The 19,674-nt window shown below is 33.2% G+C and overlaps 2 protein-coding genes across 2 annotated transcripts in view; one reads left to right on the plus strand and one right to left on the minus strand.

Moving 5' to 3' along the window:
* Positions 1 to 3,976: 3,976 nt before the first annotated feature.
* Positions 3,977 to 7,421, minus strand: LOC107470941 (uncharacterized). The gene is made up of 4 exons (XM_016090362.3): positions 6,975 to 7,421; positions 6,338 to 6,869; positions 4,869 to 5,139; positions 3,977 to 4,159 (listed from the first exon to the last, which is right to left on the minus strand). Exons 1-4 carry the CDS (start codon positions 7,373 to 7,375, stop codon positions 4,023 to 4,025), a joined length of 1,341 nt encoding a protein of 446 aa, XP_015945848.2. The 5' UTR covers positions 7,376 to 7,421; the 3' UTR covers positions 3,977 to 4,022.
* An 11,168-nt stretch (positions 7,422 to 18,589) lies between these two features.
* LOC107470884 (pollen receptor-like kinase 4) overlaps positions 18,590 to 19,674 on the plus strand; it is a 4,599-nt gene continuing 3,514 nt past the window's right edge. The window contains exon 1 of the mRNA XM_052255897.1: positions 18,590 to 19,238. Coding sequence (XP_052111857.1) covers positions 18,590 to 19,238 — 649 coding nt within the window. The remainder of the gene's footprint in view (positions 19,239 to 19,674) is intronic.

Consider the following 19,674-nt stretch of genomic DNA (forward strand, 5'->3'; position numbering starts at 1 on the left):
CAATTAGGCCTGACTTAATTACTTCTTGGTGGAAGATAAATTAAAGGGGACCCATTTTTTTATTGTTTGTGATTGGTTAATAAATTATTATATATAAAAGATAAAATTTAAACTCTTGATATTTATTTAAGTAAATTAATAAATTAATCATTAAATTAATCTAATTTGGTTAAAAACACTCGAAATTAAATAAGTATAAAATGATACATATTTTTTGGTAATCAGAAATTCAGAAACAAAGAGAACTACTATTACAAACCTGACTTCTCATCTTAATAGTCTAGCGATAATCTGATAAGGAACTCCTAACTCCACGAAAGTCCAAGGCCTAAAGCTTTTTACTGTCATCCGACTCAGCACAATTCTAACGGGTTTTTGAATTTGAAAATCGATGATCTTCTAACCACTTAAAAGACATGATAAGTAGTCAAATCTGTATAAAGAGGAGTTACCTTCTGCAATCTGGTCTATGTTTAATTTGTTCTAGTTTGATCTATTATAAAATACACATAGCTTCGATTTTTATAAAAATCTTAATATATTAATAGGATAAAATTCAAACTCACTAATTAGTCTTAGAAAAATGCTATGTGTCCTTTAAAATTCAGCCTTTATTCAGCCTTTAAATTTAAATAATATTATTTAAATAAATTTTAGTTAAAAGACATTCCTAATTTATAGCTAAACATGTTGTAATTAAAATTAATTTAAATTTCAAATACTAGAATTTCTCTAACTTCCTACCTACTTCATAAAATAGTTATTTTATTAGTTTTTTATTTATTTGCACGTCCCCCTCCCCTCTCTCGTGTACGTTCTTTTTTTTTTCTTCTCTCTTCTTTACAAAAATTTTCATAGAAGAGTATTATTTCTCTACAGGTAAATTTATTATTTCATATTTAACATTTTATTATTATTATTATTATTATTATTAGATGAGCCGTGCTATTTTGTTTCTATTTCGAGTGACATACTAACTCAAAACTCATTCATCATTATTGTCAAATGAAATTTTAATAAGATTATATCAACATTTGAATTAAAGTGATAGATTTTCAATTGAAAGAGCTAAATAGTAGATTTAGTGAGCAAGCAACCGAGCTCCTCATACTGAGTACATCTCTAGATCCTAAAGATGTTTTCAAGTTATTCAGTGTTTGCAACATATGCAATCTTGTAAAGAATTTCTATTCTTTAGATTTTTCTGAGCAAGAAAAGATTCAATTGGATTATGAGTTACAACATTATGAACTTGATGTGGTTAAAGCTCCAGATTTTCAGAATTTGTCTACTCTTGCTGAATTGTGTCAAAAATTGACAGAGACAGGAAAATCAAATATATATCCTTTAATTGATAGATTAATTCGTCTTGTTTTGACTCTTCCTGTGACAACAGCAACAACTGAACGGGCCTTTTCAGCTATGAAGATTATTAAAACAAGGCTTCGAAACAAGATGGAAGATGAATTTTTAGCAGATTGTATGATTGTATATATTGAAAAGGAAATTGCTTCAAAATTCACTTCAGAGATGATAATTGATGATTTTAGTTCCATGAAACATCGTCGAGCAAGTTTAAAAATATCAAAATCTTAAAGTATGTAATTGAACATTGACTTTTATATAATATAATTACTTTTTTGATATATATGCTACAAATCATATTTTATTAATTTTTTGTTATATTTTATATTTAATTGGCCCCCCTCTTATGAAATTTCTGGTTCCGCCACTGATCTCAACCGAATTAAACCAAATTAGATTTTTTAAAATTAAGAGTTTTTATCAAAGAGAAAAGAGGAAGGGTAGTGTAAAATGCGAGTCTTCTTTTTTTATTATCTTCTTCAATTACTCTCTATATACTATTTATTTATTTTTTTATTGTGGGAAGGATTTGACACAAAATTAACTGTGGGTAAGACAAATTTCATATAAAACCAGAAGTTTGTCGAGAGTGTGGCAAATTCATCCAAAATATATAAAAAAAAATGTATCCTAAAAATTAAAGTTTCATTAATTTTTTTAAAAAATAATATTTTTATTTTTTAAAAAGAAATTATCAAACCTTTTAACGGCTTTTAAATTAGGCCAAATTAAATAACAGACCAGACTTAATGCTTAAAAAAAAAGCCTATAACACAGACCAATTAACAACATGACTAGACCTATTAAACGTAAAATCTAGCCTGAACTTACCTGTTTTCACCCTTACTCCCAAATATGATCTATCTAAATCCTCACAAATCCTATCTCTTAAATACCCACTAATTTAATCATAAAAATGTCTTTACAAGTCATCTCCATCATTCATACATTAAAGTTCGAAGGTCAAAAGGAGTCCTGCATCCAGAAGAGGCAGTCCCAAATATTTTAGGAAACTCACGAAAAAATACTAAAGAAAACAAGAACAAATACCCCAAAATAGGGGAGCACAGCCACACTACGCTATCATCTCAAGATGAATATACTCTTGTAATTCTCTCCAAAGTTGAATCCACTCTAGTAAGGTTCATTGTTGAGAGTTCCTCTCCTGGCAAAAGAATCCGCAATACTATTAGCTTCCCTGAGAATAAAACTCATTTGCACATACTAGGCTTTATACATGAGCTCATGAATTTTTTCAATCAGATCAACATCTTCATTTGCCAATGCGGACAGTTGTTGTATAACAAGAAAAGTATTTTTGGAGTCGGTTTTGTAGAACCCCTTTGCACCACTTTTCCAAGTCAACACTAACCCCCTCCATATAGCCGGTAAAGAACCAGAACAGCCACTAATCCACACCCCCAAGTGAAAATGCTGGCGTCGCATTTCACCTTTGACCAAATCTTTGGTAACGTTTGTTTTGAGGTACTGAGACAGAGACTGAGAGACTGAGACTCAGTATTGTGTTTGTTAGTTCAGAGACTGGTACTAAAATTTCTGTCTCTGTCTCTGAAATGTCAGTATTTCAGTACCTCCAAAAAGTAGGGACACAAGGGACTGAAATTTTTAGATATGGAGACTGGAACTTTAATAACATTTTATACCTAAAATACTTTCATTTCAATTAATTAATTCCAATTTTATCCTTTATATAAATTAAATTAGAGTTTTATTCTTGTTTCAATTCATATCTCCCATTTTGCACCAAACAGAATACTAAGATTTATATAGGGAATGCAAGTGTGATTTTTCAAAATATGAGGATTTTTGGTTAAATTTCGTTATACAAGAGATTATTATGGAAAAAGAGAAATCATGTTGAGCTTTTTGTAATTAAAAAAAAAATTTATGTGTAAAATTTTTATTTTAGTGATTTTTTTAAACAAATCTTGAGTAATAATTTCTATACATATCCATGATAAAATCGTAACTAGCAATTTCTTTTATCTGCAACAATCACCGGCATGAGGCATACGTGCATAATTCACCGTTTTCACCCAATACACCAATCTTTCAGTCATAACAAAAATAATTAGCGACATTATGCACTTTAATAATAATTTGTTTATTTTTCACACTCTTGTCATTTTAAAGAATTAATATAATAATTGTATTCAAAAAATTTAAGAGGTAATATTTAAATTAGTTTCTGAAATTCTGTGTCTTAAATTAATCTTTAAAATTTTAATTTATACAATTTAATCTTAAAATTTGTATCTATAATTTACATTAGTCTCTAAGCCAATTTCTATTAGGCTGACGCTAACTGCACTAAAGGTGGTCATGCTTGATTATAGAAAAATGATGACTTTTTATTTTTAGCGCTAAAATATCCAAAAACAATTCTTTTAAGATCATTCAAGCCATCTTTTGCTTCTAAACATTTTATATGATGTTTTTTTCTTATTTGAGTGTCAAAAACAAAACCCTGTTATTTTTCATAGTTCAACGTGACAGCGTTAGTCCTTTTTACTGCGTCATTAATGTTTTCGTGAGACAGATTAGATTAAAGTGAGTCAACTGAAATTTTATAGACCAATTTCAATCGTGCTTGCAACTTCAGGCGGGGGCAATGTAAGTATTATCTCAAACTTTAATTAAGATAAGACAACGACCTTGCTAAGAATCCACATGACCAAAGAGAATTCAAACGCAAACAAAGTATAAAGCAATCCTCGATCAAGTAGGAACCCAAATACCGTTATCCCTCCATAGTTATGCTGCAAATATGTCACTGCAATTATTATCAATAGAAGAAATTAGATTTCATTTAATCATCAAGAACCAAAAAAATTTCAATGTTTCTAACAAATTTCATCATTTGTATATCATTATTGTAGTTCTTGTACATAAAGTAACTTAGTGACCTTGGGATGTGTTTGTAAATATGGTTTTAACACCTAATCCCTAATATAAAACATCTTACAAACAAAACTATAATAAACACATTTGAATGAAAGGTTTATTAGATTTAAATGTGTTACAACAAAAATTATTATATCTACTATATATAATGAGATATAAAAGAAATTTAGTGTTTTTCTTAAATATCTTTTATTATATATAATCCATAAAAATATATACTTTGCAATATCTAATATTTGAGCTTATAGTCATGAAATATTTATTATCTTAACTAATATTACAATTGTTATTGTTGCAAACATTTAGTAAATAAAAAAAGGTGAATTAATAAAGACGTTAATACCTATTAATACACTAGTATGGATATTTCAGTTACGACATTAATTGAAAATAGTTATAATATAACCAACTAAAAAACAAAAATAATAAACATAAAACTTAAATCTATTCCTAAAACTAAACAAATTGAATGAACTAAATTTAAATAAGATAATCTCAAACTTAAACTTAACATGCTTCTATGCATTAGTCTTGCATATTCAATAGCATGAAAGTGGAGATAATAATAATAACCATACCTAAAGCTTGCCTTGTTTGGAAGGAAGAAGAAGGTCTCTGTTGAGAGGCTACTGATATGTATATGCCCTCAGAATGAGAATCAGAATCAGAATCAGAATCACACTCTGGTGGTATCATTTGAGCTTTAAATTGCTCTGATTCAGCAGAAGCATTAGTCACCAACATGTGCCATTTTGTGGCAATTGAGACTATCCCTTGAGCCCTGTGTGTGATTCTTGCTGCACTTACTAGACAGAGCAAAAATCCACTTAGCTGCACAGCTGAACAAATCTGCATAATAAACACAAACTCAATTGAATCAAGGAGAGACCCTATAAAAATTTATACACAAACTTAGACAAAAAAAATTTAGTAATTTTTTTCATATTCTTGATGTATATTTAATATGTGTTTTAGGAGTAAGTGAGCAACCACTGATAAATTTTGTTCACCGTATATAGTTAAAAATGAGTGGATAAAATTACTTAGTATTATTATTATTATCAAACTTGCGTTAAATAAAATAAAATAATAAAAAAATGCAAGATTTTTTAATTTTTTCTTCTTTATATTTTAGTATTTTTCATTTAATTTTTTTATGCGAAACATACAAAATTTAAAATTTTTTATTATATTTATTATATATGTGTATAAATTTTATTTCTGAAAAAAAAAAGAATGAGTTGTAATTTAAGATTTGAAAACAATAAATTTTATTTTTAACCATTTGAGAGAGGGATGTTAGATTATTTTTTTACAAATTAAAATTCAGTTCTGATGGTATAAGGATTAACCAAACATGTTACGTTTGAAAAACAAAATCAACTATATTAAATCACTTACTTATATAAAATATATTTAAAAATAAATTAAACGATTTATGTATTTATTAACAATAATATTTTTTGGTAAAAGATAGAATTAGGTGGGAAATGAAGAATTTTGTTAAATTTATAAAAAACGTGACATATTTTTTTAGTATTTTTTATTAAAAAAATAATATTTACTCTTCACCAAAATTCTATTTTTTACTATAATATTACTGTACACTAGCAATTTTGAGGACTAATATATTCTTTTTTATTTTGAAAAAATAAAAAAAGAAAAGAACAAATCAATCCCTAATTTTTTTGTTTGCGATGATTTAAGTTTTTGAAAATTTAAAAATATATTTAAGCCTCTGATCTCTTTAAAATTTGGATATATCGATCTATGAGTTTAGTTTGTCTAATTTTAAAAACTTTTTCCGTATGCATCTTTATCAACCAAGTCAATACAGACCCAAGTGAACATATGTCGAGGTTTTAAAAATATCAGAAATTTAAATGTATTTTTAAATTATTAAAGATTTAAATGTCCGCTAATCAAAAGGTGAAAGACCTGTTTATCCTTTTCTCAAAAAAGAGTTGATTAAAAAATACTGTGTAAATACTTTATCCAACCATGTTAAAAATGAGACCACTGTATATAGAGAGTGTGAGAGATTTACCACAAGATCACCAGAATTGAAGAAAGTCTTGTGAGATTTGGATTCCAAAACAAGCAACAAAGCAGCCAACTGGCTAACACTGATAGTAACCAAGCAACCAATTATAAAGAACCTATACCTATGACTTGTAACCCATAACTGCCTCCTAATCCTAACATGTTCCCTAAATATCACACTTGCTTCATTATTACAACCATCTCCACAACCTTCAAATAGCTTCTTAAGCCCTTCAAATCTTAGAATCTGAAGCTCACATGTTAGCCTGAATAGCACACACATTAACAAGAACACCCCTGTTCTGTAAACCCATGAAACAAGGACTAGAAGGAAGAGTATTGAATTTAGAGGGAACTGACCACCGTTAGCCGTCGTGAAGAGGAGGATCTTGTGTGCCAGTTGTACAAAGAATGAAGGTAATATTATGAATGATAAGTATTTAAATGCCTTCTCAAGCTCCCGTGTGTAGCCACGTCGAACGTACATTGAGTCATCTTGTAAGATGTCTAAGAATAGAAGTTGCCTAAGGCCATACCTGTTGTAATTTCAATTCTCACTGTGAGTTGTAAGATGTTTCGCATGGCTTACCATTCATATGAGCACGTTTTTATGTAAAATTATCTAACAGTGTTTGTGGTACCTTCGGAAGAAACGGGAGAGAGTGAAGAAGGCGATTAAAGCAAGGGCCGATTCCGGTAACTGAACAAGCTTGTTGAATTTGAAGGGATCATCAATGGAAGCAGAGTGAGATACACCGATAAAGATTGAGATGAGGAGAGGTGCAGCCATTGCGAGGACGACGAACAACGCATAAGAAATTATTCTTCCAAAGCAATAAGAGTGATCAAGAGCACACCACTTAAGAATGATTCGAAGGTTTCGAAGTTCATCCGAGCTTATAGGCTTTGATCTTGCATAACATGGCTGCTGCATGAGCAATGGAACGTTGTGTTGTTGATGATCTTCGTTTTGTGGAGAGAGAGAGGTAATGGAAATGGTGGCGGTGGATTTGGTTGGTTCAGTGGTTGATGATGGCTTCATTTGTTTTCAAACAGAGACAGAGAAAGAGAAAGGGAAAGAAAGTGAATGAATGAATGAATGCATGCTATGTGTTTGTTTTATTGTGTCAGCGATATTATTATATGTTAAAATTTAAACTTAATAAATGTGGGAAAAGAAAAGAGTAAAGAGGGAAGAGAAGAACAGAAAAAGAAGTTAGAATTTAGAAACCTTGCTTTGTCCCGGGAGAGTTCTTATAGGTTTTGGTGAAGCTAAGAATAAAGTGCAAATGATGAGGAGTGAAAGAATGAGTGCCTTTTTTTCTTTTTGGCTGTCAGCAGTGAATTATTCATTCTAAACTTTAAAGAAAGTTTTGAAATAAAAGTATCATAAATTATTATTCATATGGAATGTGTATTGGTGTTTTTGCTCAATATTAGAGAGAGATGTTTTGCTATTTTGTGAATATCAAGTTCAACATACAGAGGGTGTGGTGACAGGATTCGTTGTCAGCGGTGTATCAGTTCTTCAGCAACACGCCGTGAGCATAGTGATGTGTCAGTTCCCCAGCAACACACCGTGAGCGTAGTGATGTGGCGAGCATATAGGCGTGGAAACTCCGTGGCAACACGCAGTGGGCATGTTGCTTGCGAATCAAGTAGGCATTGCAGAGGTTCTGCGCCTTTTCAAAGAGTTGCAACAACACATGATGGGTGTATTGGAGGCTGACTGCATGCATATGCAGGGAATAACTCCTCCACCTCGATAAGCAGCAAATACATTGTTGGGACTCTATAAATTGAGTCCCTCATCCCCCCTCCCCCATTTCATGCATTAGCGAGTTTTTTGTCTATGTTAAAGAGAGAAGAAACGAAGTGAAGAAAGAAGAAGAAAAGAGTTTAATGCTTTAAAAAAAATATAGAATAAAGAAAAATGTTAGTTTGTATTTATTTAAAAAAATAATACATAATTATCCATATCAATTATTTGGATCATTCAAATTATGTAAGTTAATAAATTTTATTTTTTATGTATTTAAATTTTTGTAACTTTTGTTGTTAGTATCATATGATGAAAATATAGTATTGTTATTATTTTTTTGTATTTTATTAATATTTTTAAATATATTTTTTTATTTTTTAATATAATTATATTTTGTTTTATATAAATGTGAATATATAATTTTTTTGAATTTTTTGTTATAATGTGATTATTTTTTTAGATTTAATAAATAATTAAATATTATTATTAAACAAATTTCTAATCTTATATTTTAATAAATATTTATATTTTTTATTTTCGAAAATAAATATTTTATTTATTTTTAATAACAGGAATTTAATGGTTCGTAAACTAGATCCGCCGTAGACATAGAATCCAATAGTCGAAAACTACTTACGCTCAATGAGATTCTACCACGTTTTTAGGATTGGAGTGATAAGAGGATTTTACCCCTTATTAGCTACTTTGGTGGAAAGGTGGAGGCCAGAGACTCATACCTTTGTATTGCCAGTGGGTGAGGTTATTGTGACACTGTAAGATATCGCTCATATATTTGGCATACCCATTGATGGAGAGCTTGTGAGCGGCTGGACAGATAGTAGTAGCGACTTCCTACAGAGTCAAAGCATTACGATATTCGGTTGCGAACCAGTTGTCATAGTTCTTCGAAATCTTATATAAAGCTGGGTTGGGTTCGACGTATCAAAGACGCAGAGCCATTGGACACTGAGTAGTCTATTAATAGATACCTGATATGCCAGTTTTCTGTTTGTTGGGTTCGACCCTATTCACGGATAAGTCGACCGCATATGCCCACACGAAATATCTACCGTTGCTTTGCAATTTCGAGCATATCCATACTTATAATTAGGGGTCAGCATGTCTCGCGCATCTTTATAGGGCACTATGCCGTGCATCACGATATGATACTAAGGAGATGGATAGCCCTCTTAATCTGTTGTTTGTTTAGGCATGGGAGCGACTGTTGTGTATTGTGCCGGTACCGAGACAGTCCTTTCCACCGACTGAGATACCACTTGCCATGAGGTAACAGTTCCTAATTTAGTCTGGTATTATATTGAACCAGCATATTTGATTGACGGTAACTATTTTTAATTTTTCAATGAACCATGTTTTAGGTGGAGTCATTCCAAACGGACCACAGCATGGTTATCAAAGATCGCAGCGACTTTATGGTAGGAAATAGACTACATGGACGAGGTAAATATTTAGGGTTCGTGTCATTCCCGTATCCAAATATTAATATTAGGGTTCTAATTTTCTAATAATATGTGGTAGTTTGTGTGGCGGCCGTACGAAGGATTGGTCATACCCGACGAGTTACATGGACACCTTGAGGTGTATGATATTGTTGCTCCATTATTGTCGTTCGAGTGTGTTGAATGGCACCCTACAAACCGAGTGATGCGTCAGTTTGGGTATGCACAACCACTTCAAGTGGTAGCCAGAGACATTTCACTGGTAGAGCATTGCAACACTCTTCGCAGAGTACAATTTCATGACTAGACAGTTTTACATGAAGGATGGATAGAAGAATGGGGCAACTGTCATAACACTTTGTTGCGAAATTTGCACCCCTTTCCGACTTGGGACTTTAGACTGTTGGCAGAGTACCGGGATTGGTACATGGGTTTGTACGGATATCTGTTGAGATTGTCGGAGTACGTTCCTCAACATCCATATCAGCCACCAGCCCCACAGTCACCAGCGCCATAGCCACCAGCACCTCAGAGTCCACCTCAATATGCAGTGGTTCAGTCATTTTCTTATTATGTACCACAGCCACCAGATCACAGTCTTGGTAGCCATCACAGTCACCACAGTCAGTACAGCCACCACGGTCAGTCCAGCAACCACAGCGAGGTCAGTCATCATAGACATTACAGTCAGCACAGTGGGCATAGTCGGCACTCTTAGTATAGCCAGCAGGATCACTCCATCCAGCATAATCAGCCACACATCACATTCCGCCCCGGACAGGAATGGGTTGACTTTCCGTCGATCCCATCGCAGATTCCCGTTGACGGTCATGGAGATGAGCAAATACAGCAATGTGTCAACGCTGGTTTGGGTAGTTGTCCAAATCTTACCGCTATTCCTTCACCGTCAGAGTGGTTGATCCACATCGGGCATCAGTAGATATGGCCTATGGTATGCGGGGTCCTGCTTCCGGGCACACGTCATGGCGGGTGTCGTGTGATAGTGGTTTCATTCAACTGCAGGTGGGATTCAAGATTGTTGACGAGTAAAATCCTGGTGCATTTGCTCTAGCATAAGTAGGCAGGTCGCCCACTCCGGCTGTCACTCAGTTTGGGGTCACCCTTAAGACCTACGAACAAAACGAAATCCACCTGATAGTTTTACTCTGTCGCAGCTCGGTCAGGGGATGATGGGCAAGGGATTGAACTGGATGGTTCAAAAGAAGTGAGCAGGAGTTTGGTATGTTTAGGTTTAATTTTAAGAATTAAGTTAATGTAATTCTTCTTTAATCTTTTGTATGTTTACCTAATCGAATTTTAAATTATAGTTTCAAAATTAAGTGAATGTAAAGGACAATTAATCTTTTGTATGTTTATCAAATCGAATTTAAAATTATGGTTTCAGAATTAAGTGAATATTAATCTTAGTTAATCTTATGTATGTTTAACTCACAAAGGCAGTAAATGATAATATTAACCTAACATTGAAAACATCAATAGACAAACCTAAATTTAAAAATACAAACACGATAAGGATAAGTGCATAATGAGCAATTGGTCTTTCATGTCTTCAAAACTATGCATTTATCAGGCAGAAAGGAGAAGTGCATGCAGACTGAGCTTATTAACCCAAATCTTCAAGAACTCCCTGATAATGCACAACAGGATTTGAGGCTCAAGCATCCTTTGGTGGGAATCAATACAATTCTCCCTGACACCAAACCTAATTTGGTGTTGGGTGTGTGGTGCACGAATCCCTACACTTTCGTACAGCTGTACCAGCAAGTGCACTGGGTCGTCTAAGTAATACCTGAGTGAGTCAGGGTCGATCCCACTAGGATTGTGGTTTGAAGAAAGCTATGATTATCTTGCAGGTCTTAGTCAAGCAGATCAATATGTTGTTGGATTACGGAGTTTTATTAGAATTATTGGAATGAAATCAGTAAGATAGATATAATTGAGGATTGGAGTTGCTTTGTCTTTCTGAATTAACTCTGGTATCACTGTCTTCTTTGCTTGTGAGTGATTTTTTCAATGGCAGGCTGTATGTGATCAAAGACATTACCCATGGTCATTGATCTCCTCTGCTCCAGATTAAACACCATTGCCCGTGGTCATCCAATCTGACGAAGGGTGAACCTCTAGCAGTTCATTCTCTTGGAGATCCTACTCAAAACGTCACAGACAAGGTCGAAACTTCTGGATCATAGAATGCTGCTTCTTTGGATTCTAGCCTATACCACGGAGACCTTAATCTCCCCAGAAATCGGCTGAACTAGTGTCTCGAGAAGTCCCCAACGAAGTCATAGATTAGCCGTCTGAGAGATGTATAAACATAGCTGTTGGTTCGTACTTTTCGGCCACGTATTCACACGAAACCAAGTAGACGCGGGTGTTTGTCAGGAACGTTCGTCTTAGTATGATGAATAGAGATAATTGTCACTAATCATCCTATTCACCATGTTGAAGAACGAATATACATCTTAGAAATAAATCAAACACGGATCGAAGAAGAAACAGTAATACTTTTATTAATTCATAGGACTCAGCAGGGCTCCTCCCCTCAACCTAGGAGGTTTAGAAACTCATGATGAAAAGGAATACAATGTAAAGCTCGAAAATAATGTGTATAATGTGCGTCCTTTCTGGGCATTTGGACGCTGGGTCTGCTCCTTGGGCACTGGACACTAGAAGGGGTAGGAAGCTGGCGTTAGATGCCAGTTTGGGACTTCTAATCCGAAAAAAGTATAGAATATTATATATTGCTAGAAAGCTCTAGAAGTCAGCATTCTATAGCCATTAAGAACGGTCCATTTGGACTTCTGTAGCTCCAAAAAAGCTCTTCTGAGTGCAAAAAGGTCAGATCTGGACAGCATCTGCAGTGCTTTCTCTGTCTCGGAATCAGACTTTTACTCCAACTCCTCAATTTCAACCAGAAAATACCTGAAATGGTACAAAAACACACAAACTCAAAGTGAAATCCAAAAATGTGAATTAAACACTAAAATTGTAAAAACTTAATAAAAACTAAACAAAACATATTAAAAACTATATGAAAACTATGCCAAAAAACGTATAAAATATCCGCTCATCAGTGTGCATCATCCACTAAGGAGGAAGTTCCCAAGAAGAAAGCATCCAGGGGATAGAGAAACAAAAAGATCCCCATTGAAGGTTTCTCCCGAAGAATGAGTGTGGTGTTGACTAGTAAACTAGTGTTGACTTATACAGCAAACAGAATCCACTCTCTGGAGCATGTTGAGCTACTTCATGGGCACACGGAGAGAAAATTCACAGTGAGAGGGGAGGAGTTGAAGCACTATAATCAACTACTGCCTTAACAAGAAATCAATCGTCAAGCTAGTGACGTTAAAGAAGCGCTTGTTGGGAGGCAACCCAATAATCCATATCTTTAAATTTTCTATTTATTTTGATTTTATTTAGTTTGTTTTAATTTCTTTTGGTTTTCCTTCTTTTTAGGTATGTTTTGATCATGCAGAGTGTCTAAAACAGGAACAGGTGCAATTAGAAGGGATTTCAGACCACCCTGGAGGGAAATACACTTGGCTAGGGTGGCGCCAAACTTGAGAATCTCAAGTTTGGCACCAGTAACAAGAGTTTCAAGAAAAAAATGCCACTAGAGGGGTGGCGCCAAACTTGCCAATCCAAGTTTGGCGCCAACATGCACACATTCCTTTGAGAACTTTGATGGAAGGGTAGCGCTAAACTTGGAAATCTAGAGTTTGGTGCCACATATGCATCATTGAGAGAATCTCTTGCGACGTGGGTGGCGCCAAACTTGGTGTTCCTCAAGTTTGGCTCCCAAAAAAAAAAACTTTTTAAATTTGAATCTTTCTTCCCTTTTATCATTTCTTGCTTCTTTTGCAATATTTTCATTTTTACTCCTCCATGCGCTTTTTATGTTCCTCCCTGTTTTCAGTTTTTCTTTGTTTGGGGACAAGCAACCTTTTAAGTTTAGTGTTGTAGAGCGCGTTCTTTGTTTATCTAATCATCAATGGCACAAAAGGAAGGTGAATCATCTTGAAAAAGGAGCACAGCCTGAGGAATGAGATGGCCACCAGGATAACTGAGGTGGTTGAGTTCCTTTCATTCTATTTTCCCTTCCGCTCTTATTTCGTTATCTCCTATTTTCTATTGCTTGTCTTTATCTATTGCATGATCTACAGTATTTTCAGTTCTTAGGTTTTAGTTTGATTTAGTTGTCTATTCTTAATTTGAAAGGATGTCTCATGTACTGCATCGCTCACTGAACTTGAATCTAAAAAATGAAAAAGAAAAGAAGTGATGTATTACATGAGAAATTAAGTTTATATTTAAGAGTAATCTTATTTGCTTAGATGTGGTGGTGTTTATCTGTGACTTTGAATGCATGATATGAATAATACATATTTGAATATGGATCAAAGGAATTTAGAGAACTATTATGAATTCTCTACATTAAACAAAAAATTAATCCTTGAAGCAAAAGAAATAGCGAAAAAAGAAAAGAAAATAAAAGGGTAAGGCCCAAAGCTCTAAGCATCGATTGCTAAGAAGGATAATAATGATCAAAAGGTCAAAGAATTGTTTTCCTAGCTATATGCTTGTGGTGTGGTTGTGTCAAGTAATTCTTGAGATAGAACACTTAGAGTCAAAGCCAAGTACAATAAAGAATATACCAAAGGTTTTGAGCACCACTGACTGGAAAAGTTCAATAGAAAATATCCGAACTCAAAGAGTTCCCCAGTTAAGTGCTTGTGGTGTTTCTGTGTCAAGAAAAGCTTGAGACAAAACATTTAGAGTCACGGCTAGACTCAAGGTGCAAAGCACTAAAGAAAAGACAAGAAAATTTTGTGTTCAAGGATTAATCCAAAGCAAAAATCAAGAGAATTTATAATAGTATCCGACTTCTAATTCTAAATAAAATTAACATTCCTAAGCTTTAAAGGATAGTGAGAGGCCAAAACTATTCATGGTCACAGTGTTGTTAACCCCACTCAGAAAATAGATAGAAGCTTAATTGAAAAAACTCAACTCTCATGCAAATTCACAGCTGAGGTTTATATTGTTTTCGGTTGTTTGAGGACAAGCAACAATTTAAGTTTGGTGTTGTGATGCATGAGCATCCTTCTTATCTTTTCTTATTGAATTTGCATGTGAAATTATTGAATTAAATCAAGATTTAAGTGTTTTAAGTTACCATGAATACTACTTTGAGTTGTTTTGCAATTTGATTTATTACAGGTGGCATTCAGGCAAGTTTGACAGAGTTCGTGTAGAAGAAAAGGAAGAAAGTGGATGATACTGTCAACCCTGACTTCCTCGCACTCCAATGAGCATAACTTGAGCTATATAGATTCAATTGACGTGGTTTTAGCGACATTAGAAAGCTAATTTTCAGAGCTTTCCAATAATATATAATAGTATATACTTTTTTTCTGGAATCACGGCGCCAAACGCCACCTAGGGGCGCCAAACTTCATCCAACCCAAGTTTGGCGCCAGGACTCATAATACGCCACATTTGATGTGGCCTTAGTGGCGCCAAACTTGATCCAGCTCAAGTTTGGTGCCAGAAACTCATAAAGCTCTTATTGGATACGGTCATAATGGCGCCAAACTTGGAATTTTCAAGTTTGGCACCAGACTCCTGATAAAGAATAACACTAGCGTGATCTTTATGATTTTGTTTGATTTAATTTGGTTTTAGAATTTATTTTTAAATTAAGAAAAGATATTTTAGGTTTTAGAAAATATATTTTACATTTATTAGGATTAGATATAAAAGGAGAAGATATCTTAGCCTAGACTTCTTCTTCTCTTCTTCCGCACTTTTTTTAAAATTGGACACTTTTTCTCTGCTAGGGTTTATTTTCTCCATGAGCAACTAAACGTCCATTGTTAAGGTTAGGAGCTCTGTTTATTCTATGGATTAATATTATTATCATTATACTTCCAATTAATGTACTGATTTATATTCAAGGATTACTTTCGTTCCTCATCTTATGAATTTGAGTATATTGGAAGATAGCTCTTTTTCTACATGAATTCTTGTTGATTCTTGGAAAAGTTAATTCACTTGAATAACAACTTGAAAGTAATTCCTCCTAAATCTATAATTACCTGGACTGAACATGATACGTGATATATAATCATCTTATATTTGGGTAATTAGGGTTTATGTGGCTAATAAACTAGAATTTGACCTAAACCTTTAATCTAATTCAGGTGACCAAGAAATTGGCAGTTTATTAGGTTAGAGGAGATTAAATCACTAATGAATTAGGGTTTAATCAATTAAAGTTTTCCATGAATTGAATCTTACATGATTAAATTATTTGGTAAGAACCATTAATTTGGAAAAATAAATATCTCTAAAACTTTAACATTTATCTCATAGTCTCATATATCTTTCATACAAATTTACTATTTGCTTTCTTAATTCTCCTAATTTACTGTTTAATGCAAATTGAACACCAAAACACTCGTTTCTGCTTGTCTGACTAAGTGAATCACTCAACTATTATTGCTTGGTCCATCAATTCTCGTGGGATCGACCCTCACTCCCTTGAGGTATTACTTGGTACGACCCGGTGCAGTTTCTGATTTAGTTGTGGTATTCTATTTTCGCACCAAGATGGCACTGTTTTGGATAATCCTACTCTTTATTGACAGTTAGTTGGAGGTCTCATCTACTTGACTGTCACACGCCCAGACATCGCCTATCCACTTCATGTTCTTAGCTAGTTCTTGTCAGCTCCTTGTTCTACTCACTGTGCGGCCGTTCTTCGCATTTTTTGCTACATCAAAGGCACTCTGTTTCATGGACTTCATTTTTCTGCCCATTTATCTTTATCCCTTCAGGCGTACTCAGATGCTGATTGGGCTGGTGATCCTACTGATCATCGTTCTACTACTGGTTATTGTTTGTTTCTTGGTGATTCTCTTATTTTCTAGCGAGCCAAGAAGCAAATGTTCACTGCTCGCTCAAGAACAGAAGTTGAATACCATGCTCTAGCCGACACTACTGTTAACGTTGTCTCAATTCGTTGACTTCTCGAAGACTTGGGTGCTCCTCAGTCGTCCCCAACTGATTTTTTTGTGACAACCGCAGTGCTATTTAGATTGCCCATAGTGATATTTTTCATGAACGCACCAAACACATTGAGATTGATTGTCACTTTGTTCGGCAACGTCTCCTTATTGATGCTATTCGTCTCCTAACTGTTGGAACTCTGGATCAGACTGCAGATATCTTCACAAAAGCTCATCATCCTACTCGTTTTTGAACTCTGGTATCCAAACTCAAGATGGTATATTTAGCTCCCACTTGAGTTTGCAGAGGATGTTAGAATATATTAGGATCAATTAAAATAAATTATTATTATTTATATTTATATAGTATATCTGTGTATTTATTGTAGGATTTTGTATTTTTATTGCTTTGATTCTTCTAGCACTTATATATATATCCTTGTACATTGTACCTTTGATTCACACTCAATAGTACACTCTTCAAATTACTCTCTTATTTTTAACATCTTATAAGATTTTAAAATTTGTGTATGGGTCTGTGTTAGTGTCCGTGCATCGTAGAAGATAAGTAAATTTTACGTTTTGGATTTTTTTTTTGGTTGACAAGGCTATGGGCTTTGTAAAGTGATTAGTATCCAATTACTCCTTTGGGGTTTTTTTTTCCATGTTCCATGACGTACAAGACATAAAATTTCAATGACAAAAAAAATATTAGTTTGATTCTAATGAGTTTAAGTTTAACTTTAACTTTAACTTTTATATTAATAATTACATATTATCGCATATACTAGTTTTAGTATATAGTTATCATCGATAATGACCAGAGCACGTCGTTCATCTTAATGTACAAAATTGAACAATAATCCAAACTCTACATACATAATAATACTGCACGTTATATTAATAATGGTAGTTGAGTACATTAATAATTTAATCTCATCAAAGCTACAATAAAGCACAGCTAGCGTTTTGAAAAAAACGTCGTATAGCACGTTCAAGTATTAATTTTACAGCCATCTCCTTTTAATTTAATTTATAAATATTCAAATTCATATCACAACAAAAGCATGCAAAACAAATAAAATTATAGCATAAAACTGATCTTAATTAATTTATTCTTTTTTTTGTCAACACAATTCATTGGTCAGAACCACAGGTCTAATGTGATACATTATACATGTAGAATTAAAGAATGTAAAACTAAATCCAAAGAGTATAGTTGAATTATTCCAATTCCTTGTAAGATAGTGTATGTAAACACTAATAACAATAAAATAAATTAAACTAAAATGTATGAAACCAATGTAAAGAAGCTAATAAGGGACATTCATCCTCACCATTAACAAGGAAAAACAGCTACCAACCAACCATAAGCAAGAAATTATATATATATGAGAAATCTTATATGTATTATCTTTCTTTACGTCTCTCTTCACCTTCTATTATTTTTAGTATATATTTAAAAAAGTAACTAGAAGCAAGAGTTAAAAAAAATTATCTTATATTATAAAATAATATACCAGAGAGATATATAAAAAGAGAAAGCATAAATAAAAAATTAATTTTTAATTAGTTAACATTAATTTATTTTTTTAGAATTTATAATTTAGGATCTAAAATTAAAAATTTATGATTTAAAATTTAAAATAAATAAAATAATTAAAAAATAATTGGTATTATCTGAAAAAAAAGTTAATTTTTTAGTATTATTACTCATAAAAAAGTGGTGCAATTACCATTTCTTATAAAATACAACAATTAAACAAAGGCTATCTCACCTTCGGAAATTGATGAGGTCCAAAAACTTTGGCCGGCATAACCAGCTCATCATTCTTTGTAGAAATGGCATTGCCAATATCACCGTTTAAACACTTAATTAAACCACTCTTAATTAATTTCATGTGCATAATCCTTTTCCTCCTCCCAACATGCGTCCACAATCTAATCTCTATTTCTTATACTACCTAGCTAATCATATCATATGATCAGCCAAAATAATCATGGCACATGAAAGAAAACACTATTGCTTCATCTTCTTCTTCCTCTTCCTTCTCAGTATCGTGTTTGCCCCGCTGTCACGGGCAGACAACGATACTCAAATTCTTTTGCGGTTCAAGAACTCGTTGTCCGATGCCGGCGCCTTACAAAATTGGGACGAGTCAATCAATATTTGCAGCTGGACCGGCTTGTTATGCAAAGATGACAAACTTCATGGACTAAAGCTAGAAAACATGGGATTAAGTGGCACCATTGACATAGACATTCTTTCCGAATTGTCTATTTTGAATAGCTTTAGTGTGATTAACAACAACTTTGAGGGTCCAATGCCGGAGTTCAAGAAGCTTGAGAGGCTAAGGGGATTGTTTCTTTCCAATAACAAATTCTCCGGCCAGATTCACGACGATGCATTCGTCGGCATGAGGAGGCTGAAGAGGGTATTCTTGGCGGAAAACGAGTTCAGCGGCCATATTCCTAGCTCTCTTGCTCAATTGCCAAGGCTTTTGGACGTGGACTTGCATGGAAATAGATTTGATGGTACCATACCTGAATTTGAGAATAGCGATTTTAGGGTTTTTGATTTATCAAACAATCAATTGGAGGGTTCAATTCCAAAAAGCTTGAGCAATGTGGATCCAAGTGCATTTGCTGGTAAGCCAACATTCTTTTTTTATTTGTAATTCTTAATAATTAAACATAAACTCCTAAGACTTTGTTTTTATTGAACAAGTCACCCCATCTATTAGTCTCCTTTAAGAATTAAAAGGTTGGCAATTTTTTTTTTTTTTAAATCAAGCTAGGTTTAGCTTGTTCGAAAGAGATATTTTATTTGACATTTTTTTTTATTTTTTTTGAGTTTATTAAGGCAATTTTTTTGATGGAACAAAATAAATATGATGTTAAAAAAATTTTGTAAAACGAACAAAAATATTATGTTTACATTAAAATTTGTCACTAAAATCAATCATCATATATGTGTATAAATATATGTATGATTTAATTTATTTTTAATATATATTTTATATTTTAATATATATTTTACACTAATAACTAATTTTAGTTGTTGATTTTAATATAAATTTAACAT

The sequence above is a fragment of the Arachis duranensis genome, chromosome 10, assembly GCF_000817695.3.
Source record: "Arachis duranensis cultivar V14167 chromosome 10, aradu.V14167.gnm2.J7QH, whole genome shotgun sequence".
Lineage (NCBI taxonomy): Eukaryota > Viridiplantae > Streptophyta > Magnoliopsida > Fabales > Fabaceae > Arachis > Arachis duranensis.